This window comes from Symphalangus syndactylus, chromosome 18, assembly GCF_028878055.3.
Source record: "Symphalangus syndactylus isolate Jambi chromosome 18, NHGRI_mSymSyn1-v2.1_pri, whole genome shotgun sequence".
Taxonomy (NCBI): Eukaryota; Metazoa; Chordata; class Mammalia; order Primates; family Hylobatidae; genus Symphalangus; species Symphalangus syndactylus.
The window spans coordinates 94,530,355-94,557,914 of NC_072440.2; the positions used below are offsets into that span (position 1 = coordinate 94,530,355).

At 40.5% G+C, this 27,560-nt stretch overlaps 1 protein-coding gene and 1 long non-coding RNA gene across 5 annotated transcripts in view; one reads left to right on the plus strand and one right to left on the minus strand.

Annotated features, from left to right (window-relative positions):
- The first annotated feature begins 1,313 nt into the window (after nt 1–1,313).
- Nucleotides 1,314–27,560, plus strand: part of LOC129468521 (uncharacterized) — a 35,972-nt gene continuing 9,725 nt past the window's right edge. The window contains exon 1 of the long non-coding RNA XR_008652690.1: nt 1,314–1,451. This is a non-coding gene — a long non-coding RNA (uncharacterized lncRNA). The remainder of the gene's footprint in view (nt 1,452–27,560) is intronic.
- GEN1 (GEN1 Holliday junction 5' flap endonuclease) overlaps nt 19,308–27,560 on the minus strand; it is a 28,880-nt gene continuing 20,627 nt past the window's right edge. For all 4 annotated transcript variants that reach the window (XM_055254168.2, XM_055254169.2, XM_063622821.1 and 1 more), the window contains 3 exons: nt 23,777–23,838; nt 21,412–21,555; nt 19,308–20,918 (listed from right to left, as the gene is read on the minus strand). In XM_055254168.2, coding sequence (XP_055110143.2) covers nt 19,603–20,918; nt 21,412–21,555; nt 23,777–23,838 — 1,522 coding nt within the window. In that variant the 3' untranslated portion in view covers nt 19,308–19,602. The remainder of the gene's footprint in view (nt 20,919–21,411; nt 21,556–23,776; nt 23,839–27,560) is intronic.

The following is a 27,560-nucleotide window of genomic DNA, read 5'->3' on the forward strand; positions in this document are numbered from 1 at the left end:
TGCCAGTGCACTCCAGCCTGGGCGACAGAGCGAGACTCCATCTCAAAAAAAAAAAAAAAAGGGATTTGTTTCAGGAAAGGGCTAGTATTGTCTTTGTTTCAAAGTTAAACTATAAACTAAGTTCCTCCCAAAGTTAGTTTGGCCTATGTCCAGGAATGAACAAGGACAGCTTGGAGATTAGAAGCAAGATGGAGTTGAGTTGGTTAGGTAAGATCTCTTTCACTGTAATAATTTTGCAACAGCGGTTTTAATAGTCTCTTTTCTTAATATACAGGGAAGTGAAGAACTGATGACTTGGACAGAACAAAGACCTCCCAGGATACAAGAGCACTGAGCTGGGTGGCAGGATGCCAACAGCACCCCCAGGGCTGGCCACTTTGTCTAGATTGTTAAACAGAGATAAAACCACAGATACAGGGAGCAGGACCAGATGATCGCTAGACTTTTATAACTCCTTGACTTTTCATACTACTAAAATCTCTCCTGATAAATTCTCTGCCTGCCATTTAAGACTATTTCTGGTCTGGCCTATCCCAACCCTTCCAACTTTATGTCTTCCTGGTCCCCAGGCCCATTCTTTGCCTGATTCCAGGATAGTGCTACACTGTCCATAGACCACATTTTCTTTTCTTGGCCTTTGCCTGGCTTGTGTCCCTCACTCAACTGTCCCTTCCTCTCCCTTGACCTCTCAGATTCTACCACTCCCTCTAAGCCAGGGCTAACTGTCTTCTCCAGAAACACTCTGCCTCCTCCAGTTCTCAGTGACCAATTATCTGGATGCCCACAGAAGCTTACTGTAGTGTCCTATATTTTCTAGCAATTTTTTCACTTTAAACGTAGAAACAAGGACCTTAATAATTAATAATACAAGAATGCTGTCATACAGTTTGTAAAAGATTATCATATCGATTACATCTTTGGAGCATCACAACAGTCTCATGAGTTGGGTAATGGTTATTATCTCTGGAGAGTTCAGAAAACCATAGTTCAAAGAGGGAGGTTTTTTGTGCTTGCTTATGGTAAAACTACCAGCAAGTGGCAGAATTAAAAGACCATACCACTGGTAAAAGGCATAGGGGGTTCCCTAAAACTTGAAACAGAGGAGTTTAATGAAGGGCTCTCTTTGTTGTCTAGACCCGAGCGAGGGACAAGACAGTGGATTTTAAAGAACAGCTGCACATGGAGCTGTGGCTGTCATCCACACACTCAGATAAATGGTTGGCTCATTATTGCAGCTGCTGCTGGCTTTAGGGAGCTGGACAGCTGTTGCCAGGAGATGGATTCAAACAGAACAGAGGAAATGGAATCCTGTGATAATGACTGTGCCTGTACGTATGGACACAATGTTCTTTCTTCTCATAGCTCAAAATGTTCTAAAGATAAAATCTAATGATTTCTTATAGGAAGACTAGGCTTGGTGGATACAAGTAAGAAAGCCAAGCAGAGAGAGGGTAAGTGTCTTAACTCGCCTTTCTGGGGCATTCTTAAAAATGAAGACTTTTTGGGGGCTACACGGCCCTTTCAATAACTTGTGAGAGCATTTGTGATAGGCTCTCCAGAAGCGTATTCCTTGCAGAGCTGGGCAACACTAGCAGTGTCTGTGCTAAGGACAGACAAACGGATCAGAGACAATGTCCTCACTCCCCTCCCCTCCCTTCTCCTCTCCTTCCTCCCCTACAATACATACCTCATGGAGCTTAGCATTTTGTTCTCATGCTGTAGGGACTGCGCCTGCTGATGACTCCTTGGCCTGTTTTCTCATTGATAAGTTTGTTATTCATCTTGTCACTAAAGCTTCCTGGTCCTTCTCCACCTTTCCCTTTCCTCCAGTCTGGACTTTGCCTTCTCCATCTCCTTGGAAGACAGGCTGCCCATCCCACTGTGGTGCCTCGGCTGGTGTATGTTTTCTGCCTAGGGTGAGTGGTGCCATCCCACTGCCTTTCCAAATCCTAATTGTTTTTTCTAATCTACTCTGACTCCCAGCAGTCACCACTTTGTGGTCTTGATGGCCTCTGTTGTGCTTACAGTTGGTGCTGCAAAGCCCAACACAGGATTTCCTCCTATGGGAAAGTCCCCTCAATTAGACTAGAAGCAGGGACAGGAAGGAGGACCTGCCCTTCTGCTGATCACCCTCAGCTGCCCAGCACTGGCTCTGTGTGTGTGTATTAAGCACCCACTTGCTTGAGAATCTTTCTTTCTCTACTTTTTTAAACTCACTTTTCTGATTTAAATTATCCTGTTTTATGTTATGAACTTATAGTTATGAAATAGTTATGAACTTACGTGGAGTACTTTCCATGCATTTTGATTAGTACTTTATCTCACAGCTTAACGGACAGCACGAGGAGGTAGGGACTGACACTACCCATGTTTACAGTGGAATAACCTGAGCCTTAAAGAGATAAGATAACTTGCTGCAGGTCACACGCTGGTGGTCCAAATGCCTTAACTGGTTGCTGCAATGCCTTGCATAAACCAACTTAAGAGTTCTAGCATACGGAACGTTTCAAATGAATTGGTGGGCTGGCATTTGGGAAACAGAGTGTTCCTCTGCAAAGGCTGGGCTCTTGCCACCATATCCTGGGGCCTCATCTGGGAATGGATATGGTCCAACCCAGGGTTTGATCCTCCTTAGGTGTTGAGGTGGAAAGCATTACACTGCTGGTGACAACCAGCTTGGGTAGTTCCAAACTCTAGTACTTGCTGCTCTGTATGCTGATTATTTGACCTCAGAGGATCTAGGAAACAAGGCTGAAACTCAGGTTTTCTCAGGAGATATCTGTTTCCCGAAAAGCTACCTCGGAGAACCTTACATCTGTGGGCACTACCTTGGAGGCAATTCTGTACTGGCGAAAGTGATAGTCCTTTTTCCTAATTGAACAAATTATGGTTGAATGATGACGTAAGCCAATCAATGAACTCTCTTGGGAAGCCTTGGCCAGAGTGTGAACTGGCGCAACTTGTTTTCAGAAGACATCTTTGCTGAAAATACATTCTGGCTGCAGCTGTTTTTTAGAGATTTAAGTGATCACATTACATCGTAATCAAATCCTTTGGCAGCCAGTATTCTCCAGGTGGCTCAAGGCAACCTGCATAGAGCAGGCAGAACATGTGGCTCAGAGCCACCATTACCTGTGTCTACAGCATCCAGTCCTGCCATGCAGGATGGAGGAGGTAGCAGGCACCTGCCTCTTTGGCCTGATTGGCATTTTCTGCTCCCCGCAGTGTCCTGTGCTGAACATCTTCCCACTCAACTCCTCTCACAAGAAGCTTGCTCTGGATGGCTTCGCCCTCCATTTTATTATGATTATTATTATTATTTTGAGACAGAGTCTTGCTCTGTCACCCAGGCTGTAGTGCAGTGGCATGGTCTCGGCTCACTGCAACCTCCATCTCCTAGGTTCAAGCAGTTCTTTTGTCTTAGCCTCCTGAGTAGTTGGGACTACAGGCACGTGCCACCACTGCCCGGCTAATTTTTGTATTTTTAATAGAGACAGGGTTTCACCACGTTGGGCAGGCTGGTCTCTAACTCCTGACCTCAGGTGATCCATCCTCCTCAGCCTCCCAAAATACTGGGATTACAGGCATGAGCCACCATGCCCAGCCAGCTTCACCCTCCTTAAAACTGTTGTATCTCTTCCCTACTCTTATCTCTGAAGATCCTGAGCTTTAAAATAGCTAGCCATACAAGAACACCAATGGAGACTCTTTGGAAGGGACTGTGCTCAGTCTGAGGATCCAGAGGCAAAAGTCACAGACGTGACCTCAAAAGCCAGTACTGTGCTCTCCCACATGGCATCCACTGGCCACGTGTGGTGATTTAACAGGTGAAATGAAGTCTCAAGGCTGCGATGTGATCCAAGTGTATAATACACACTAGATTTCAAATACTTAGTAGAGATAAAAAATGTAAAATATCATAAAAAAGATTTTAAAACTACATAAAAAGAAAAAATTTCAAAAGAAATAAAAAGGAAGACAACAAAACAAAACAAAGAAACAAAAACATAAAATATCTCACTCATGATTTTTGTATTGATTACATGTTGAAATAACATTTTGAAATATTGTGTTAAATCAAATACACTATGAAATTAATTTCACCTGTTTATTTTTATTTTTTTAAAGTGTGGCTAACAGAAAAGTAAAGATATATGGTTGGCATTATATTTCTTTTTTTTTATTATTATACTTTAAGTTCTACGGTACGTGTGCACAACCTGCAGGTTTGTTACATATGTATACATGTGCCATGTTGGTGTGCTGCACCCATTAACTCATCATTTACATTAGGTATATCTCCTAATGCTATCCCTCCCCCTTTCCCCGACCCCACGACAGGCCCCGGTGTGTTATGTTCCCCTTCCTGTGTCCAAGTATTCTCGTTGTTGAATTCCCACCTATGAGTTAGAACATGCAGTGTTTGGTTTTTTTGTCCCTGCGATAGTTTGCTGAGAATGATGGTTTCCAGCTTCATCCATGTCCCTACAAAGGACATGAACTCATCCTTTTTTTTTTTTAAATGGCTGCCTAGTATTCCATGGTGTATGTGTGCCACATTTTCTTAATCCAGTCTATCACTGATGGACATTTGGGTTGGTTCCAAGTCTTCGCTATTGTGAATAGTGCCACAATAAACATACGTGTGCATGTGTCTTTATAGCAGCATGATTTATAATCCTTTGGGTATATACCCAGTAATGGGATGGCTGGGTCAAATGGTATTTCTAGTTCTAGATCCTTGAGGAATCGGTTGGTATTATATTTCTATTGCACAATGGTGTTGGATAAATGTTATATGAGAGGGGTGATGCTATAAAGTATTATAAAGACACTGAAAATATGCTGTAGGAGGAGAAAGAAGGGAGAAATAATTTCACTTGGTAGACCCTGAAAAACTTCCTGGAAAAAAATGGCATCAGAACTGGGTCTTGACATATAGGATTGTAGGAAAAAGGCCTGGAGGCCTTTTACCCAGATGTAGGATGGGGATTTTGACCTCGGCCACCTGGAGGACCCAAACAGATTCTGTGATGCTGTTGTCCTCCAATTGGATTTGGCTTATAAATCCAATTGCCCATCATTATTACCTGGTACAGATTCCTGAGTTTGTCTCAGATCTCATGAGCCAAGAGTCACTGGGGTGAGGCCCAGACATCCTTGTCCAGAGTTCTTCAAGCAATTGTCTTATAGCTCATTTGATCCCAGTCTGGGAAACTGTGTTTGGAAATGCTGGGTGCAGATGGTCATCTTTGGGCCTTGAGAGGCCAGCCTCAGTGGGCTTTCCATAATCCACAGCTACAGGTAGCCATGGTACCTCCTGTCCTTGTATGTTCTTTGAAGAGAAGCACTGAGCAGGAAGCACCTGAAATGCAGAGCTTGGGAAAAAAACAGCTCATGCCGTGGGCTCCTAGGTGGGTCAGCCATTTCCCCTGTGGAGGCAGAACAAGGAGGACTTTGTAGGTTTGTACTTTCTTCAGTTACCACCTAAGTTACTTGTTAAATGGCCCTTCCTGCATACAAAGTGACAGGCCTCTGCCAGGAGTACTGATTCCCCACCTCCAAAAAAAAAAAGAAAAAGAAAAAATTTGCCACAGGCTTATATTTGATCACTCTGGACAGTGATCAAAAGCTTTTTATACTTTCAAAAGCTTTTTATCACTACAGTATTAAAAGGAGGAAGAAAGAATGACAGAGAGGGGCACAGATGGGGAGAGAGTTTGTTATCCTGACTGCGTGTGGTGAGTGAGTCTATACTCAAAAAAACACCACTATTTTCTTCTCTCCTTTTCTTCTGCAGCCCTGTACATCTCTCTCCCATCTACAGCAGAGTTTCTGTAAGAGTGGTCCGAAGACCACTGAATCCGAATCCAGGGGGGTGGAACCCAGTAATTTGTTTTTATAACAGACTCTTTAGATGAGTTCTAGGAAGGCTAAATTTGAGAGCAGTTGCTTTAGAGGTTTATAATCCCCAGGATTACTTACCTGGCACCTGATCCAGTACAGGCTGTTCCTTCCCAAGGTGTTTCCCTTTTCAATGCTGGTCAAACTCATCGTCCTACCCTCTCTCATTTCTGCCCTGAGTGCAACCTTGGAGCTCAATTTGAGTTGTGCAATCACTCGGTGCCATTCTTACTGCGGCAGAGGGTACCTAGCTTCTTCACAGGAGCAGAAACCCCATTATGTGCTGGAGGCATACAGGGAACCAGACAAGGTCCCTGTGCCAGGGAGCTCACTGTCTAGAACAGAAGTCAGCATGAGAGAGATCAGGAATGAGCTTCAGGCATGCAACAAAAATGGTGTATGTGCCCACATAAATTTTACTGGTGAGAAGATATGGAGATATAGGTCTAGATCTATAGGTCTAGGATATATAGTTCTATAGATATAGGATCTATAGACATGGGAAGCTTTAGAGATCTAGATATAAAAAGGCTGAGCTACAGAAGGGATTAATAATGAAGATGAGTGTTTCCTAATAGGAGTGCTTGCTCCCCAACTGGCATGCTAGCAAAATTATGCCAGGTAAGGATCTTTAGTAACTGTCATTAGCAGGTAAACTATATGCTCCAGAATGGGGAATATCAGGATGCAGAAAAGTTTCCTTAGGTAGGAGGTCAAGGTGTCCCCCAAGGCACAACTCAAATGCCATTCGGGAACAGTCTGGTCTCACGATAGTTATATGTGGATATATATCCTTTCTGAGAAGAATGAGGTTAGTATGAACAGATAGTCAAGAAAAATGCTACAATAGAAATGGATTGTGAGTTGTACCATAAAGAACGATTGGCCAGTGCTTGCTGGGTAAGATTTGAAGCCACAGGTCCAGCATTACCTCCCACCCCTGTTGTTTTGAATGCTGGAACCCCAGCTGCATGGTTGACAGAGAGTCACTGAGAAAACAGCTTTCTTAGGAGCAGCCCAATCCACACCAAAATCTATGCTGGGTGCTAAGGAGGGAAGATTTCTGCATCTGTAGCCATTCTTCCTAGAAACTTTCCCCAGAGCTTCCTCTCTGAGGTTGGGGTCGATCTGCAGAGAGCAGAAAGGATGCCTTGAGCTCCCCGTATGACCCCCAGCTGAGCACAATCCAGAAGTTTTTACAAGAAATGATAGTGGGGGATGGGAAGGACCATTCCCTCTCTGGACAGGAGGTGGGGTGGGGAAAGGGGGCAGGGAGACTGCGGCTGGAGCTTTGAACCTGATCTCTCAACCTCGACAGGACAACTTAGCAGCCAGCAGCGGCTTTCTTATGGCTCCCAATTTGGCACTTCTAAGGCCCCCACTTTGAGGGTGGGGGATGGACTTTCCAAGGAGGAAAGGAACTTGCAGAATCTTCTAACTGGTAACACACACTCAGAACGTTTTAGGAGAGGCTGTAGTCACAGGCTGTAGCCCCCATTTTTCAGGGGCCCTCTTGGTCAAAGTATGACTCAGGTTGTGAATGCCAGATGAATTTAGGTTACAGGCATGGCCTCATTAAGAGTGCAAAATGATTTGCTCTTCGGTGCAGGAGCAAATTTCATAAGCCAGTCAGTCACCAGTCAACATACTGGTTGTGCGCCTTTTCACGCCCACCGCACGGTGTGGGAGAGCGTGTGTGCTCTCTGCCGTTACCTGAGGTCCTGGTCTTGCCAGCTATCACTGTAGAGTCAGTTATTTGTCTGAGTCAGGGCTCATCTGGAGCATAAGGATAGTAATAATTTTACCTCACTGGGTTGTAGTGAAGATTAAATGAGATAAAGCACCCGGCACATTGAAATATTCGTTAATGTGACTTGTTTCCTTCTTTTACTTTAACATAGCAAAGCTGTGGTATTTTAGTAAATCTGATACCAGTTATTTTGCACTAGTCATTCTCTGAAACTCAGTTTTAGATGGCTTTCTGGGTTCCCTCCAGCTCCAAAAATGTAAGTATCTGAGACTCTGAGTTTGTTTCCAATAGGCTTTCTCTGGGTTGGCGAGACTGTTCCACAGAGCCCAGGAGGCTGCAGATGACGGTCCCAAACCAAGACATGCAGCTGTCGGGCTGTAGTAGTCTGTGTGAAAGATGAGTAGAAAGAGAAGAAAAAGTCAGAGCTCAAGAAGAGCTCTAAAAGAAAAGACAGCTGCAAGTCTGTCCTCAAGTAAATCAAACTGTGACGTTTATTGGGCTATTTCCAGAATAACACCTGCAAGAAAACTGGAATGTAGGATTACCTTTTCCAAGAACGATCTTAGTTACGATAGCCTTCAATAACCAGTATTGTCTATTGGAGTCAGCGTGGCTTAATGAAAAGGTTATAGGTTTGACGGTGCACAGACCTAGGTTTTAGTTCTGTCGCTCCTACTTTTTATTAGTGATTTGGAGCAGGTTATTTAACCTCCAAGCCTCATTTTCCTCCTCACTTAAAAAAAGGTAAATAATATGAACCTTGCAGGGTGATTGTGTGGGTTAGGAAGAAAAGTATTTGATATACAGTTGGTATTCAATAAACAGGAGCTATACGGCTAGGAGCACATTACACCAGGGCACATATCCTAGAGGCCTCTGGACCTGGGACCATCATTTCTGAAGCTTATAGCTTGTACAGGGTAGAGAACTGAGGGGTGTTTGGGACGAGGCAGCAAGGCTGGGGTGGGTAGACGGCAGAAAAGAGATCAAAAGGCCTATAAAGAGCTGTCAAACTTTAAAATGCAAATCCCGTTGTGGATCAGTAGAGACCAAATCTTTCATTATCACCTTTCTGGGAAGGGCTTGAGGGGTTGGGGGTGGGAAGGTTAATTAGTCTTTCCCTTCATGGAGTGTTTTGGTTTGGTGTGGTGTGGTTTTGTGGCCAAGCCTGGGTATGTGATGAATCTTTTATTCAACTCTGCCCTGGAAACATGGGTAGAGTTAAGAAACTAACGGCGTATGGTTTTCTTTATGAGTAGACCATGAGTTCCTCAAGGAAATGAAACTATCTAACCCTTATGATAGCTCCTACAGTTTGCAAGATTCTTGGCCTAGAGTATTTGCTTCCTGAATGGATGGATGGGGGGTGGATGGATGAATGTTAATTCTGAGCATAGTAAGTCATCTTCACTGGCTGGAAATTTGGTTCTCAGGGGTCTCCTTGCTCTATCCTTCACTGGGAGCCATGATAGGAGCAATCCTCATGATGGTCAGCTGTGGCCCTCTGAGAAACTCTGGGATGGTGCAGTCTCTTCCAATGACCAAGGGTCTATGCAGTCCAATCACTTGGGCAGATTATGCCGCACAGCAGCTTTGCCTTACTGCTGGCCCTAAAGAGGTAGCCTCCTAAGTCCCACAGTTGGCCATTTATTTCTGGAGAAAGCATGGAATTCCAGGCAAGTCCCACAGAGGAGACCTTCAAAAGTAAGTGGGCCAATAATTATCTGGCACTCACTGTGTGCCAGTCTCGATCCATCTTGCCCCTACCACAACCACGGCCAGAGTGAAAAAGAAGAAACCTCACTGCCTTGCTTTTTCTCTCCTCCTTTCCTCTTCTCTTGCCCGCGTTGTTTTCTCATAAAACTATATTTGTAAGTAAAGAGTGAGGCTTTTTTCCAGAAAAAAGTATCTAGCAAATGTCCCTCTCTGGAATGCCCTAAAACACATGTCATCAATGACTCTTTCCTGGATAAACTCACTGATTCTCTAAGTCTCATCCAAGACCTGACAGTCTTACCCTCCCCCTAACTGGCATCCATCATAAAAGGCTCCTATCAAGTTTCTCAGCTCTAGGAGGCCCTATAAGGACCACCTGGATCTTCACTGACCACTCTCTTCTACATTCTGGTGCCTTCTGATACATTTCTCTTCACTCAGCACTTACTGTATTCGTTATCTCAAGAATAAATGAGTCTGGCATCACAACTAAGTTATAAACATCTTGAAGGGAGGGAGCAGATGTTTTCCTGTGTACTCGGCAGTATGCCTATCCCAGGACTGAATCCATCTTAAGAATTCAATAAAAAATTGCAGCATGTTTGTAGTCAAAGTGTGGGCTTTGTCTTTAGATAGATTTGGGTTGAAAGGCTAACTTTATTTATTCATTGAACAAGTATGTATTAAATGCATACTACATGTTAGGCACTGTTCAAAGCTCTCGGAATATAACAAAGAGTAAAGCAAAGTTTATTCTCTTGTGCTGTTACTCTAGTGATAGGAGACAAAGAAAAAAATCTAATAAGTTGTAAAGAAAATAATACAGGGTGAGAGGCAAGTGTGAAGGAGTGGTGGTAGGAGTGGGAGGTGGCTACTTAGCTAATGTGCTCACAAAAGTACTAGCCAAGAAGCTGAGACCTGGGTGGTGATAAACAGCTTACCATCCAGAGGTCTGTGGGAAGTCCACACAGAGTGGGCAGCAAGGGCAAGAGCCAGAGTGTAGAGTGAGCTTGGTGTGTTTAAGGAAAGAAAGCAAGCCATGTGCCAAGGTCCAAGGGAGCAAGGGGAAGCAACGGAAGGTGAGGTGAGGGAGACAGGTAACCACAGCTGCTGGGGAGGCTGGGATTCACAGAGGGTGATGAGAAGCCATGGGACGCTTTTACACAGGGGGTGGTTAGTATGTGATTTGCGTTTTCAATAGATTAATCTTGCTGATATGTGCACAACAGAAAGGCACGAGCATTTTGAAGCAGGAAGATCAACTGGAAGGCTGTTTAGCAGTTCCTGCAAGAAAGATGTTACTTTGGAGTAGCAATGCTACCTCCAAAGGTAACTGGGAGATTTGTGTACTAAGTGTGACCTCAGGCATGTTGCTTTCCTTCCCTGGACTGCTTTCAAGAGAAGATAAAATGTACTTAACATGATCAGCACAGGGCCTGGCTCATTGCAGATACTATGCAAAGGTGATTCAACTAAGACATGAACACTAAAAAGGAGACACTCTTAACTCATGCACCACTAAGAACTTGCAGAGGACTCATCCCTGTGGTTAGAGCTTTGGAGGGTAATGAAATGACTGGAATTCTGCCTGTCCCCCTCATCTTCATTTTGGGAGTTTTCATATGAAAACCCCCCAGCCTTCTACAATGTTGACTTTAATAGTTATTTAATTAATTTATTTATACATTTATTTATTTTTGAGATGGAGTTTCGCTCTTGTTGCCCAGGCTGGAGTGCAATGGCGCGATTTCGGCTCACCGCAACCTCTGCCTCCCGGGTTCAAGCGCTTCTCCTGCCTCAGCCTCCCGAGTAGCTGGGATTAAAGGCATGTGCCACCATGCCCAGCTAATTTTTTGTATTTTTAGCAAAGACTGGGTTTCTCCATGTTGGTCAGGCTGGTCTTGAACTCCCAACCTCAGGTGATCCGCCTGCCTCAGCCTCCCAAAGTGGTGGGATTACAGGTGTGAGCCACCGCGCCTGACCTAATAGTTATTTTTTTTAATTCTGAAAATTAAAATAAATTCTGTGATAATTTCCTGATTGTTCACAAGACAGCTTTTCTGGGACTCTGAACTACTCTTATTTAGTAGTCAGTTTTCTAGAAATCATATCAGTAGAGTTTATTGCATCTCTCTGATAAATGGGTTCTTTAAAAGTGCCACAGACTCAGAGAGATGTGGGGTTCACAGAAAAAGCCTTAACTGTTTCCAAAGAAACAAAGAGTCGGGAGAAAACGACAGACGGAGCTTTGGAGTTAGAGTAGCTCTGAGTTAAAATCTTGGTCCTGCTGTTTACTAGATGTTGACCTTGGATAAGTTCCTTAACTTCTCTTAGCCTCAGATGCAAATAGGGGATAACAGTGCCTGCCTCTCGGTATTTCTTTTTCTTTTTTGAGACTGAGTCTCGTTGTGTCACCCAGGCTGGAGTGCTGTGGCATGATCTTGGCTCACTGCAACTTCCACCTCCCAGGTTCAAGTGATTCTCCTGCCTCAGCCTCCCGAGTAGCTGGGATTACAGTCACCTGCCACCACACCCAGCAAATTTTTGTATTTTTAGTAGAGACGGGGTTTTACCATTTTGGCCAGGCTGGTCTCGAACTCCTGACCTCAAGTGATCCACCCGCCTCAGCTTCCCAAAGTCCTGAGATTACAGGCGTGAGCCACTGCACTCGGCCCTCTCAGTTTTTGTGGGGCATAGATGAGGAATTTTAAGAATTAGATGTGTGGCACATAAACATTTAATATATGTCATTTATCTTTTCCCCAAGATTCACTAATGCTTTGCATAACAGACTTTTGAAACTGTATAAGCTCACTTACATTCATTAGTGCCCAATGAGCTTTGTCTCTTTTTTCTTCATATGTAGACAATTCCCTTCTCAAAAAATTATACAGATTATAATGGAACACATTTTAAAGACATCAGAAATGCTAAATTTATATATTGATATATGTTTCATATATATTGATATGTATCCTCAAATGTGATGGAGAGTGAAGACAGAAGTAAGTGAAGCCAAGGGAGGTTTGCCCAGTGTAGCTAGTCTCTATCAGAACCAAGACACTTCCTCAGACCAGTGCCTCTCAGGTTTAAGAAAACATCCTTCAGTTTGTTTCAGAAGATGTAGACCTGGTTGTACCCAGTCCTTTGACACCTCCCATAGAATTATCCCAGCTGTGAAGTTGTGGGGCCTTCACAGCGCCTGGCCTAGAGACGTCTGCGTTTGGACAATTACGTAAAATAAGGCTTCTGGCATCTGGCATTCACAGTTAGCATTTTCGGTTTAATAAAAATGTAAATGTTAGCAATAATTACATCAGAGCAGTTACTGCAACCAGTATTGCTTGAAAACTAAAAGGCAAAGGGACTTGCAGTCTCCCTTCACCTGGGTGTTTCATAAATCACTTTCTGACTTTCCGATTCAAAGCATTTATTAAAGAATAGCCGTTTCTGATTTCACTCACAGAAAGGCAGGCATCAGCTGGGTGGCAGATGAAGATTTAACTTATGATGACGCAAACACTATAGAATCTTTTCATTAGGTCTTTGATTAGAGAATTCTAAATATACAAGCAGTTTTTACCATTTTGGGAGGTTATTTTCCTTTTTGGGTCTTGGAACAGAATAATGCTAAGGAAGCTCAGACACTTAATCCTTATTAAAGTTCTTTGATGCTTACAAAAGGAATTCTTCTAAACATTAGCAAAATACTCATTCTGCCCACAGAAGGGTCAGCCTACTTTGCTGGTAACTCTCCCCTCCATTGCCAAACAGGCAACTTAGTGAATTTATCTGGCCTGGGGCTAACTAAACTATCCATTTTGAAATCATCAAAAAGAGTCCCACTGTTTTGGACTATTGCTGGGGCTGACTCTGCAGCATGTCAGTTTATAGGCAATGTGGCAAGTTCCTGAAAGAGGCTAATGCAAGCTGTTAGCTGAGCCTGATAAAAGCTTTGCTTGGCTAAGAAGGTGATAAACATTGCCACGTTAATATATAGATGAAAGGAGGCTGCCTTCAGTAATACTATCCAAGCTGTTTTACCCTAAGTGCTACCGGCAGAACAGGAACAGCAGTTGATTTAGACTCTTCACCTTCAGAAAGCAAGCATCTTGGCAGGGCATCTTGAAGTGGCTAAAGGCGACTAGGTATCAAGCTAATCCACCCAATTAGATTTGGTCTCTCTCCACAGAGAAATTTAGAACTAAGACCCTGAAATCACCACCAGTCAATCAGCACCCATTCACTGAACACTTTCTTTTTTCTTTTGTTGAGATGGAGTTTCGCTCTTCTTGCCCAGGCTAGAGTGCAATGGCACGGTCTCAGCTCACTGCAACCTCCGCCTCCTGGGTTCAAGTGATTCTCTTGTCTCAGCCTCCCAAGTAGCTGGGATTACAGGTACCCACCACCATGCCCGGCTAATTTTTGTATTTTTTGTAGAGATGGGATTTCACCATGTTGGCCAGGTCTCGAACTCCTGACCTCAGGCAATCCGCCCGTCTCGGCCTCCCAAAGTGCTGGTGTGAGCCCCTACGCCCGGCCTCACTGGACACTTTCTGCGCCAATCCCTCTGCTGGGTGCTATAAATTCAGAAGTACAATATGGTTTCTCTGCCCTGAGGATGTTCATAGTCTAGTGTGGGAAACAAAAAACGTAACCCAACACAAAACTATACACAGGTACTATTTTAGGAGTGGATGGGGACTAGCAGCGATCCAGAGAAGCAACAGAAGACTTCCTTAGAGAAGACCACGTTTACACTGAGTCTTGATGGGTAAGAGTTGGTGAGGCAGAAGAGTCAAACCCTGGGTAGGTATCTGGGGGAAGTGAACAGAAATAAGATTTGATTCCTGTGCTCAGAGATCTTAGTCTTACCTGAGGGAGAGATAGAGGCATTTTTAAATAAGGAATATTGTGCCTTCTACACGGTAAGCATCAGCTAATATTTGTGGAATGAATGAATGAATGTGATACTCTGATGAATGTATGGCTAATTTCTTTGGGGACACGTATAGAGCAAATAATTCTGCTTGGGATTATAAAGTTATGACATGTGAGCTGATCCTTAACAGATGAGGTGTATCTAGCCAATAAGGAAGCAGCAAGCATTTCAGGCAGAGACATCCGTGCAGGGAATAACAAATGGTCTTAGGTGGCTAGAGCCAAGGTTCATGACTATGAATGCATGAAGCTGAAGAGACAAGTTGGGGCCATGCTGAAGTACTAAGACCAGATTCTGCAAGGTTAAGTGCGGCCACTGCTGGTACAGGCTCCATGGGTGGGGGGTTGTGGAGAATTGTCATTCATGCATCTAGTAGTTACTGTGTCAAACACTGTTCTGGAATTCTGTGAACAGAAAAGACTTAGTCCTTGCCCTCATCAAGTCTACATTCTAGTTTGGGAAACAATGAAAAAAATCCTAAACTCAACATTTATAATGTCAGGAGATAAAAAGATTAGGACTCTCTGAGGTGATATTTGAGTCAAGAACTGAATGATGTGTGGAAACATAAATAGAGAATTGTTTTCACTCATGAATTAGGAGATCTGAGTTCTAGTCCCAGCTTTAACCTTTTCTAGTTGGGTGACCTGGAAAAATTTTAAACTCACTGGGCCTCCAGCTGGCTGTTATACATAGAAAAGCCTAAGAACCTTGCTCAAAGTGGGTGCTCAAAAAATGTGGTAGGTGATTAGATGAATATTAGTTACCAAATTATATTTAAGCAAGCATATTTTTTTCCAGCAGCTCAAATGCCACGTTAGGATCCCTTGTGTGATGCTAATCTAGAGTTTCCTTCTTCTGAAAACACATCTCCCACCCTCACACTGCCCCCTACTAGCGTTACTGTGTCCACATTTTTACCAAAAGGCAGTGCTTGGCTGCATTCAGTTTGAATCCAAAATCTGATAGTGCTCTTTCCAAATGATGGTATCGGACACAGCTACCATTTACTGAGTCCCTAGAATGTGTCAATGGTGGCAGTGACTTCACAGATACCAAAACCTTATATATCATTGATCACCGTATCTCCAGGGCCCAGCCCAATGCCTGTTACATAAACATTTGAATAAATGAGTCTCAGAAAAGTTAGAAAATGTCTCCAGGGTCACAGAGAAAATCTGTTAGCAGAAAAGAATCTGAAGCTAGGTATGCCTGAAAAGATGGCTCAAGCCATGCTACCCAAAAGGAAAAAGGAGAGTTCTCATTTATAAAATCTAGAAGATGGAGATTGTATATTTTTTTAATTTAAATTTTAATTTTTTTGAGACACTTTTTCACCCATCCTGGAGTGAAGTGCAGTGGCACTATCTCAGCTCACTGCAACCTCTGCCTCCCAGGTTCAAGTGATTCTTCTGCCTCAGCCTCCCGAGTAGCTGGGATTACAGGTGTGCGCCACCAGGCCCCACTGATTTTTGTATTTTTAGTAGAGATGGGGTTTCACCATGTTGGCCAGGCTGGTCTTGAACTCCTGGCCTCAAGCAATCCACCCACCTCAGCCTCCCAGAGTGCTGGGATTACAGGCATGAGCCACCACGCGTGGCCAGACAGAGATTTTATACGGAAAAAAATCTAAAAGAAAAATCGCCAAGGACTTAAGATCGATTACACAAAGCCCAAAGTAGTTAGGCCAGAGCAGGGCCTTAGTATGCAGCCATCAGAAAGAAACCAATTACAGGATCCTAGTAGCTGGAGGCAGATCTTTGGCAGAGTATTTCAAAGGGAAGCAAGGCATCCTCAATAAGACAATGAAGTGATGAGCAAATACTTAAGCAGCAACTTACGTTTTATAAGATTTGATATACAAGTGATAACATGACCACATCAAGGAACAAGAACATGGAATGCTTTAAAAAGAATTGGTATAATCTGGACAATGAAAACAGAGAAATCCTTGAGGAGGAGGAAGTATAATTTTACACTTAGGCCTGTATTAGCTGTATCAGCAGTCCCCAACCTTTCTGGCACCAACGACCACTTTCGTGGAAAACAATTTTTCCACGGACGATGCAGGAGAGATGGCTGTGGGATGAAGCTATTCCACCTTATATCATCAGGCATTAGATTCTCAGTAGGAGTGCGCAAACTAGATCCTTGGTAGTTCACAATAGGGTTCGTGCTCCTATGAGAATCTAATGCCACCGCTGATCTGACAGGAGGCAGAGCTCAGGGGGTAATTCTCGCTTGCATGTCGCTCAACACCTCCTGTGCAGGCCGGTTCCTGACAGGTGATGGACTGGTACCTGTCTACAGCCCAGGGGTTGGGGACCCCTGAGCTATATAGCAAAATGAACTCAGACTGGCCACTCTCAACTAATTTGGTTATTTTCATCTCATACGATCTCAAGAATGCCTCTAGATATTTTATTTACCTGGTCTAGATGGTCCTAAACTACCATAGCCACGACTGAACAAATCAGAACAAGCAGAACCTTGGAAAATGTTTTAGCAACGACTTTTTTCTCTCTGAATATTCAAAACATTGCAATACAGTCCTTAAAGAGTTGTTGAGATGATACAAGGTTTGTAAAGAATCTAGTTGAATGCTTAGCACACAATAGCTAATACACATTAGTTTTTCCCCTTCCTCATTCTGGAACTAGGATTATTTCCACTTTTTGACTATTATGAATAAAGCTGCTATGAACACTTGTGCACAGGTTTTTATGTGGATATGTTTTCATTTCTCGTGGGTATATACCTGGGAGAGGAATTGCTGGATCATATGGTAACTCTACATTTAAGCATTTGAAGAACTACCAGACTTTTTCCAAAGTGGCTGCCCCATTTTACATTCCTACCATCTTGTTATGAGAATTTCAATTTCTCCACATCCTCATCAATACTAGTTATTATCTTTTTGATTGTGGACATTCTATTGGGTGTCTTGTGGTTTTGATTTGCATTTTCCTGATGACTAATAGTACTGAAAATTTTTAAATGTGCTTATTGGCCATTTGTATTTCTTCTTTGGAGAAATGCCTGTTGAGCTATTTTGCCCATTTTAAAGTTGTCTTTTTATAATTGAGTTACGAGTTCTTTATATACATCCCTCCAAGATACAAGTCCCTTATCACATTTATGATTTGCAAATATTTTCTCCCATTCTGTAAGCTGTCTTTTCACTTTCTTGATGGTGTCATTTCAAACAAGTTTTTAGTTTTGATGAAGTCCAGTTTATTTTCTTTTGTTGCCTATGCTTTGGGTATATTTAAGAAATCCTTGCCTAATCCAAAGTCACAAAGATTTATGTCTATGTTTTCGTCTAAGAGTTTTATGGCTTTAGCTCTTACATTTAGGTATTTGATCCATTTTAAGTTACTTCTTAAATATGATGTGAAGTAGGAATCAAATCTCATTCTTTTTTACAGAGATATCCAATAGATCCAGAGACAGTTGGTTCAAAGACTGTTTCATTTTCCCATTGAATTGTCTTGTCACTCTGGTTTAAAATCAACTGACCATAAATGTGAAGGCTTTTTTTCTGAACTCTCAATTCTATGCCATTGATCTATATTGACCTATATGTCTACCTTTATATCAGTACAACACATTCATTACTGTAGTTTTGTATACTTAAAATCAGGAAGGGTGAGTCATTCAAATGCTTTCAAGATTCTTCCTAATATTGTGTTCCTGAAATTTCCATATGAATTTTAGAATCAGCAAAGAAACCAGCTGGAATTAATGGGAATTACATTTAACCTGTAGATCAGTTTGGGAAGTATTGTCATCTTATGTCTTCTGATTCATGAACATGGAATGTATTTCCATTTATTTAGAGGTGTACAGAAATACAATTGAGGCTGAGTATGGTGGCTCACACCTGTAATCCCAGCACTCTGGGAGGCCGAGATGGGTGGATCACTTGAGGCCAGGAGTTCATGACTAGCCTGACCAACATGGGAAAATCCCATCTCTACTAAAAATACTAAAAATTAGCCAGGCATGGTGGCACACACCTGTAATCCCTGCTACTCAGGTGGCTGAGGCATGTGAATTGCATGAACCTGGAAGGCAGAGGTTGCAGTGAGCCAAGATGGCGTCACTACACCCCAGTCTCGACAACAGAGTGAGACTGTCTCAAAAAAAAAAAAAAAAAAAAAAAAAAAACAAAACCAAAACACAATGATCACTGCACATTGGTCTTGTATTCTACAACCTGGATTAACTCACTTTATCAGTTTTAATAGTTTTCTAGTGGATTTCTTAGAATTTTTGATACATACAATCTTGTCATCTGCAGAGACAATTTTCCTTTTCAATCTGGATGCCTCTCTAGAATTTTTGAGTGCGACCTAAATTAATGCACGACTTAATATTTGGTAGTATTAAAGTCAATATTGCATAGATTCAAAACAAAAGGGGGAAAAGGGCTATAGAAGGAAAAAATAGAAAAATAAAAAAATTAGCAGGCAAGAAAACTGATTCCCACAGGATTATTAGTTAGCTATGTGATCCTGGGCAAGTTTCTAATCCTTTTGGTTATACATTTGATTTTCCAAATCTTTTCCCACTTGATATATCTGTGAACTTTTGGGGATACATAAGGAGTTACTTTGCTCAGTTTATTCAGCCATTACAAGCATGATTTTTACTAAATATACTGACATCTTCTCTCCTTTTCTATTTTTGTCCCTTAAAAGAGACTAAGACACCAAAAGTGGAAGAGCACACTAAAGGTATCTTCAAACTGAGGGAGAATATAATTCTTAGGAAAAAGAGTTATAATGGAAGACCTTGCACGGCCTTCCAAGGTGGAAGAGCACACTAAAGGTATCTTCACACTGAGGGAGAAAATAACTCTTAGGAAAGAGAGTTATAATGGAAGACCTTGCAAGGCCTTAAATGAATGAAGAGAAGTATAAGGAATTGTCCTCTTGGGAACAAGCTGGAATATAAATACTTTAGAGGCTTGTGGAAGAAAAAGTAAAAATGAACAATTAGATGAAGCATTTACTTTGTCAAGTACTATACTAATATTTTAAAACTATAAGGAATAATACGGACATAATAATGACATACATTATCAGAAGTTTTCAATACAGAGGATCTTTTAAAACCAGAGTTTTAGGTGATATTTTAAAAATTACAATTTTGATTGAAATGGTGTTTCATGACAGAGAGAACATTAAAATTTTTACCACACATGAACTAGATACCTTCCCTCTGTCTCTGCTATTGCTGATAGCACTAAAATAATAAGTTATACTTAAGTGTTTTAAATTTCCTTTCAAGTGCTTTGGAATCTTAGTTTTAATCTCTGGCGTAAAGGAAGAGGACTATCCAAAAAAGTACCAGAGTTGTTTTCTTTCTTATGACATTGTAGAGAACTCAGAGAACTTTTTGCTGAATCTGGGAAACAGCTTTCTTCATTTTCAGCTGTTTCATAAGATCTGACACACTGTTCAGTTTCTTTAATATGTATCTTAGGGCTACTCAACTTGTTATGGCCACTTTCTTTGAACTGGGATGAATTATGCTTTTGAGAACTGTGCTTCATTCTTTGAGTTGTGTACTTAGCTTTCCCAAACACTGGGGCACTTCGTTCATCAGAGGAGTGTCTGTCAAGGCAAACACTCTTCTTCATTAAAATTTTCTGAGTGGTTTGCATATCAACTTTTCTACTATGATCTAAAGCAGTATTTGGTGGTCTAACATTGCAGGTCTTTACCACTGTGTTACTGACAGAATAAGGGACAGAAGTATTGACTTTATGGTTTTCTTGAAGCAGCTGGTCTCCTTTTAGAACTTTAGAGTCTCTGGATTCATTTTGCAAGAGAATTCCTGGAAGATCCTCTGAAAGATGTGATGTACAATCAGAACCACTGTTAGCAATACAAGATTCTTTTACACTAAGTATGGACAAAGTTTTCAGGTTGACATCTGGTTGTAGATTATCCTGAAGATATGATTTTATAAATATTCGTTCCTTTAAAGGCAAATCCTGAAGACATAAATCAGTAATGCCAGAAAGCAGATGCTCTTCAGGACTAATCCCATCAGAATCCTCATCCAACACTTTCTTTATGTTTGCAGTGTACCTTTCTGATTCACATGGCAGTTGTTCTGGGATATTTTCAAAGCCACCAGGGATGGCTGATAGCTCTGATTCAATTTCTGATTTTAAATCGTGAGAAAAAGTATTCTTCTGAATAGCTGGAGAATTACTAAAAGAAGTACCTTCCCAGTCAATAGTGCTCAAGTGTAGATCAGTAATCACGGATATATTATGAGATGAGGTATTGGGTTGACTAGATTCTGAAATTAGAGACTTACTGACAGCTTTAATTTGCTGTATAGCCAAAGGTCTTAGAGAAGACATGAACTGTTCTTGTGCATTCAAACATGGAGTATTTTTAGGTAAAAGCAAGCTATTCACTGAGGCAGAAATAGATTCCTGTGGTAATGTAGGATCAGGGGAAATCCCCAAATTTAACTTAGAATTCTGCTTATGAAAGATTTCACATGTGGGTTTTAAAGTCATGTGTGACTGAAAGCTCATTACTTCATCTGGTTCTCGCAAATTGTTTTCTTTAGGCTTAATACCTGAAAAGAAAAAAAATACATATAATCAACATTTATTTTCTTTGCTTTAACCTGGGTAAAAAATAAAAAAAAACAGTTCAGAGAGAAATCTACATGAATAGTTTTTGCCTTTTTTTGATCTCAGTGCATTCCTAGATTATAAAATATTTCCCTCTGAAAACAATGTTATAATTGAGTTGTTTTCCTCACTGAGTTCTGGGAAATAAAGACAACATATTTAGAATCCGAATATGCTATAAACAGTAGCTGCTTTGGTTAGTATAACTATTATTATTAACACCTGGCTAAGTTAGTAGACAGAGCAGAATGATTTATTCCTGGCTTTTCAGCTTGAAAAGATAGTATGTGAAGACAAAGAAGGAAGAATACAATTCTTGACTCTTGATTTTATAGATTTTTCAGTAAAATTTAGACAGAGTAGATTCAAACAGAAAAGGTGGCTCTTCTATAACATTTGCATGTGGCATAAATAGCTATTAAACCCAAAACTTACGTTTCTGTTTCTTCCCTTTAATTTCTAACTTTTGTTTTTGGTAAACAGCAACGATCTCAGGATACGCTGCTTCAAACAATGATTCTTCCTCAATTGTTAATAGAGCAAATTCTCCATGTTGTTTATCTTCCATAGCATAATGTTCTAAAAGATTAAAAATATAGCAAAGCGTCTTTAATCAGGCATTTAAAAAAATTCAATCGGCCAGGCTTGGTGGCTCACACCTGTAATCCCAGCACTTTGGGAGGCCAAGGTGGGCAGATCATGAGGTCAGGAGTTTGAGATGAGCCTGACCAACACCAGACCAACCTGATCAACATGGTCAAACCCCGTCTCTACTAAAAATGCAAAAATTAGCTGGGCGTGCTGGCACGTGCCTGTAATCCCAGCTACTCAGGAGGCTGAGGCAAAAGAATCACTTGAACCTGGGAGGTGGAGGGTGCAGTGAGCCGAGATCGCACCACTGCACTCCAGCCTGGACAACAACAGCAAAACTCCATCTCAAAAAAAAAAAAAAAAAAAAAATCAATCTTTGCAGGTAACTAGCTTTACCAGGTAAAATAAGTCATTCACAAATGAACTATTCATTGCAAATCTTGCTTTATAACACCTATATTCTAACAATCTGTTGATAGCAGTACATAATTTATTTTCTTTTTGCCTGGCAATAGCCGGATGGAGATTCTTTCCAAATTAGAACTTTAAATCCTCTTATTTCAGAGATGGTAGCAGTAGCTGAAAGGACAGAAAACTTTGTTTAGGTAAGGATGGTTGGTTTAATTCAGTTAAGTAAGTGTTAAAATTCCAGGTAAGAAATGAAATAGTTTCCTAAAACTCAACATCAGCTTTCTTTAGTGATGGCTTCTGAAAAGAACACGATTGAAAGGCCCATCAAAAGTATTACTACTTTCCAGGCTGGACGCAGTGGCTCATCATGCCTGTAATCCTAGCACTTTGGGAGGCTGAAGCGGGTGGAACACCTGAGGTCAGGAGTTCGAGACCAGCCTGGCCAAAATGGCAAAACTCCATCTCTACTAAAAATATAAAAATTAGCCAGGCGTGATGGCAGGTGCCTGTAACCCCAGCTACTTGGGAGGCTGAGGCAGGAGAATCACTTGAACCAGGAGGCAGAGGTTGCTGTGAGCCAAGATGGTGCCACTGCACTCTCCAGCCTGGGCAACATAGCAAGACTCCGTCTCAAAAAAAAAAAGGATTATTACTTTCCAGATTGCTGTTTCAGAGGGTATCAATGTCTCAAGCCCAATCTAACGGGACTTACAAGCAATTAATAAATGAAAATAAGAATGTTCACATGTAAATTTACAGTACAGTGTATATATAAACAGTGTACTAGATCTTGTGTTTATTTTATATGTGGGCAAAACTATAAAATAAGCCAAATTATAAAGAAAATACTGATAAGGTTAAAGCAGAAACAAAGAGAATGAGTGAACTTAAAAGTGTTTCTTAGTTAAACTAGCTTGGGGTACATTTTCTCCTGTAATAGCTCCCACAAGGATCAGTGAAAATGGGTATCTGATCCTCAGTTCTTGACAGGAGAGATGCATTGCCAAACTGAATTAATATCATTTTCTTTCCTGAAAATATACTAGTTGGTGTAACTGTTTCTAAATATTTTCCAAAATTCTTCAACATTCTATCTTCCTCTTACTGCTTGGAATGATTTATCTAATTCTCTATAATTTCTTTCTTCAAAGTTATCTACAGCTTAAACTTTCACTGGACAAATCTGTTCTCTCAAATACGATCATACGCTTTAATTTCAAAGCCAAACAGAAATCAACTTGGTGTCATTTTCCATTTTAAATTATCTGTGTTCACTATCTCCAGTTTGGGAGCTAATTCAGAGTTCACTGTATTTCTGTCTGTAGCAAAAATAAGAATAATTTGACAATAAAAAATTCCCCCTGAAAACTAAGCAGGGTTAAAAAGAAAGGAAGTGTACCCCAGGGGTATTTCAGCAATCTCAGTTTTTTCAGATGCAACTATACATGACAATGAATGACCACAGCATTTGTAAATGCATTTGAGATATAGAAATAAAAATTATTTCAGTATTACTTCCTTAAACATTACAAAATAAATGTCAAATTAAGACATTAAAATAAAATCAAAGTTTATCATATTTACTATTAGTCAAAACCTATCTAAAATAACACAGGCAAACTATGAAATCAACCTGTGGTGCATGTGATGGCTTTCATCTTTATTTTTCACACACATGCTGTGTGTGTGTGTGTGTGTGTGTGTGTGTATATATACACACATACACATATACAATATTTACTAGGAATACATGGTCAAATATTATAAATGGAGTATTTTGCTTAATGTGAATACATACCAGGCTTTTCCCATTCTATTTCAAAACAATGAACTCCATTTCTGATTCGGGTCTTAACAATTCTGAAAAACAAATTCATTTAATGAAGTCTAATCACATAAGATATTTGGAAATTTTCCATTTGTAACCTGAATAATTTCCATAGATTTTTTTTTCCAGGTAAAAACATTTTAAGGAATTACTGCCTATTCCTTTGACTAGTTTATTCAAAAGATAATACTGTTAGGTACATAGAGTTTATTATTGTTAGATCTTCTAATTAAGTTGTTTCTTACCTTATTACGCAGTGTTCCTCATCTCCATAATAATGATTTTTGTTTTATAATTTGTTATATTACTTTGGTAAGTACAGTATTTGCCTACTAAGTCTTCTTAAATCTCTTTATTTTCAAACTCTGCATAGTATTATTCTACATGTACCTTGTAAGCTGAATATTGCTGAATTTTATTTACTTATCCAATATAATCTATTTTTTAATGGGTGAGTTTAATCTGCTTACATTTTTGGTGATTACTGATACAGCTGCTGGATTCATTCATGCATCTTATTTTGTTTGGTGTCACCAGCTTTTTCTTTGTTATTTCCACCTTCCTTCTTCCTGTATTATTTTGGTTTGATAGTTTTACTTTCTTATTTTGTGCTGGTTTGGAAGACAGAGGTTATATTTCTAGCAGGTACTCTTAAGTGTTTGAATGCATACTTTGGGAGTTTTGGCTTATCATCATGTATTAATCATTAAACATTATACAAATATTTATATACATAATTTTTTCTAGTCAGTTTATTAAATTATCCAAATATGTTGTAATCAATTCCTGGGCTGACCACTGTTTCTTGTAATTCACATCTTCCCTCTGTGTTCATTTTTCTTCTTGCTAAAGTATATCCTTTAACAACACTTTAAAAAAGAAATTATCGTTTTTTTTTGAGTCTTGCTCTGTTTGCCCAGGCTGGAGTGCAGTGGCGCCATCTCAGCTCACTGTAACCTCTGCCTCCTGGGTTCAAGAGGTTCTTGTGCCTCAGCATCCCAGGTAGATGGGATTACAGGTGTGTGCCACCACGCCCAGCTAATGTTTTGTATTTGTAGTAGAGAGGGGTTTTCACTATGTTGGCCAGAATGGTCTAGAACCCCTGGCCTCAAGTGATCCGCCTGCTTTGGCCTCCCAAACTGCTGATCCAGGCATAAGCCACCACGCCCAGCCCTTTAACTGCACTTTTAAGGAAGGTTTATGAGTGGTAAACTCTCTTAGTCTTCATATGTTTAAAAACGCTTTTCCTATGAATAATGTTTTAATGATTTCAAGGTTGTAAATTATTTTTACTCGGTATTTTGAAACATCACTCCAGCATCTTCTGGCATCTATTACTGTTATGAAAGATGTGTGCTATCAGATAGTTGATCTTTTTTCTTTGATACTTCCCAGCAAACTGTTTATTCTGAAAAATTTCAAACTTTTATAAAAGTTGAAAAATAGTACAATGAATACTCACATACTTTTACTGAGATTCATCAGTTGTTAACATTTTACCGCATTTGCTTTCTCCATTTGCAAGTTAGTTGCAAACATGTCTCATGGCACATCACCCCTAAATACTGCAGCCTGTCTATGTAGAGTATTTTCCTACATTGCCACAAAAAACTTTCATACTCTGGAAGTTTAATACTGATACAAGATACAGACTGTATTCAAATTTCCCCAATTGTCCTAAAAAAAGGTCCTTTATGACTTAAAAACAATTAAGAATTCAATCACGATCATTTTTCTTGAATTGTGTTGTCTCTTTATTTTAATCCAGAAAACTACCTAGATTTTTCTTGTTTTATTTTTGAAGAGTCCAGGATAATAGCTCCACAGAATGTTTTTCACTTGGATTCATTAGATTGTTTCCTCATGATTAGATACAGATTAAACTTTCTTTTTTTTTTTTGAGACAGGGTCTCACTGTGTCACCAAGTCTGGAGTGCAGTAGTGTGATCTCAGCTCACTGCAACCTCCACCTCCGAGGCTCAAGCAATCCTCCCAACTCAGCCTTCCAAGTAGCTGGGATCACAGGTGCTCTCCACCACGCCTGGCTAATTTTTTGTATTTTTGGAAGAGATGGGTCTTGAACTCCTGAGCTCAGTCGATCCACCTGATCCACCGGCCTCAGTCTCCCAAAATGCTGGGATTACAGGTGCGAGCCACCACGCCCCACCTAGCTCAAGCTTTTTTGGCAAAAATATAATATGATAATGTGGTATCTTTCTCAGTTTAACGTATTAGAAAGCATATGAAATCAGTCTATTGTCCTTTTATTGGTAATTAATCATTGAGTTAAACTGATGTCCACTGGATTTCTCCACTTTTGAAGATACCATTTTTCCTTTGTAATTAATCTGTAGAGCGGTACTTGAGACTGTGACTATCCTTTCTCTCCAGCAATCTTTCATCTAATGGTTTTAACATCCATTGACGATTGTTGCCTGATTGGTTTGGTACTTTTTAAGATATTCCTTTTATTGTTGATGTCTACAATATGCCTTGGGTATTTCATGTATTGCGACTATAATTTGGAGTATAACTATCTGTCTTAAATTTTGGAAAACTCTCAGACATAATTTCTTCAAAAATTACTTTTCAACCTTTTCTTTTATTAGCTTCTAGGAATTAATCCAAAACTACTCTTAAGCATTTTTTATATGAGTCTTTGAGATGATTTCTGTGTGACTTGTTTTCCAAATCACTAATTTTTTTTTGACCAAGTTCAGCCTACAGTCCCCTTTATTGCTTTTTATTTCAACAACTATTTTTAAGCTAATAGTTCACTTTTTTTTTTTTTTTTTGAGACGGAGTCTTTCTCTGTCCCCCAGGCTGGAGTGCAGTGGCGCGATATCGGCTCACTGCAAGCTCCGCCTCCCGGGTTCACGTCATTCTCCTGCCTCAGCCTCCCAAGTAACTGGGACTACAGGCGCCCGCCAACACGCCCGGCTAATTTTTTGTATTTTTAGTAGAGACGGGGTTTCACCGTGTTAGCCAGGATGGTCTCGATCTCCTGACCTCATGATCCGCCCGCCTCGGCCTCCCAAAGTGCTGGGATTACAGGCTTGAGCCACCGCGCCCGGCCTATAGTTCACTTTTTATATCCATCCATTTACACGCATTCTTATAATTCTGCCTTCTGTTGCTTAGAGACATATGTCTTCATGTTTTTGAGGATTCTAGCATTCTGAAAGGCCAACCACACCCACCCCTTGCATAAAACCTGTCAGACTGTTTTAAAACTTAATTTAATCTGAAGTGAATTCATGACGCATTGTTGATTTTTAAAATATTATATTTCTTTATATGTTAAGCTTTCTTCTTCAATTCTTTTATATTTTATCTGTCTTCACTTCTGTCTCTCTAGTCTCTCTAGTCTTTTTGAGTAATTTCCAGTGGGCAGCATTTGGTTACTTTTTTGTTGTCCACCCCAGCCTCTAATCTCCTGATAGGAAAAGAGAAATTCTACCCTAGCTACTGGGTTTCAAGAAATAAGCCTGACTCCATCAACATCTTGCACTTTTGGTCCCTGTTTTTTTTTTTTTTTTTTTCTCTGAAGCGATTTACCTCCTGGATGATACTGCTGCTTCTAGATTTAAGGCTCTGCAAAACCAGTTTTAGTTCCCACATGCCCTTTTACACATTTGTTCCTTTCCTGGTCCACTGAAATAGTTGTCTTATAAAGCCTGGGTATATCCTTTTATGCTTCTTTTTATAATCTATTATTACTATGTGTTTGAAGTAGAAAAGTATGATAAAGTAT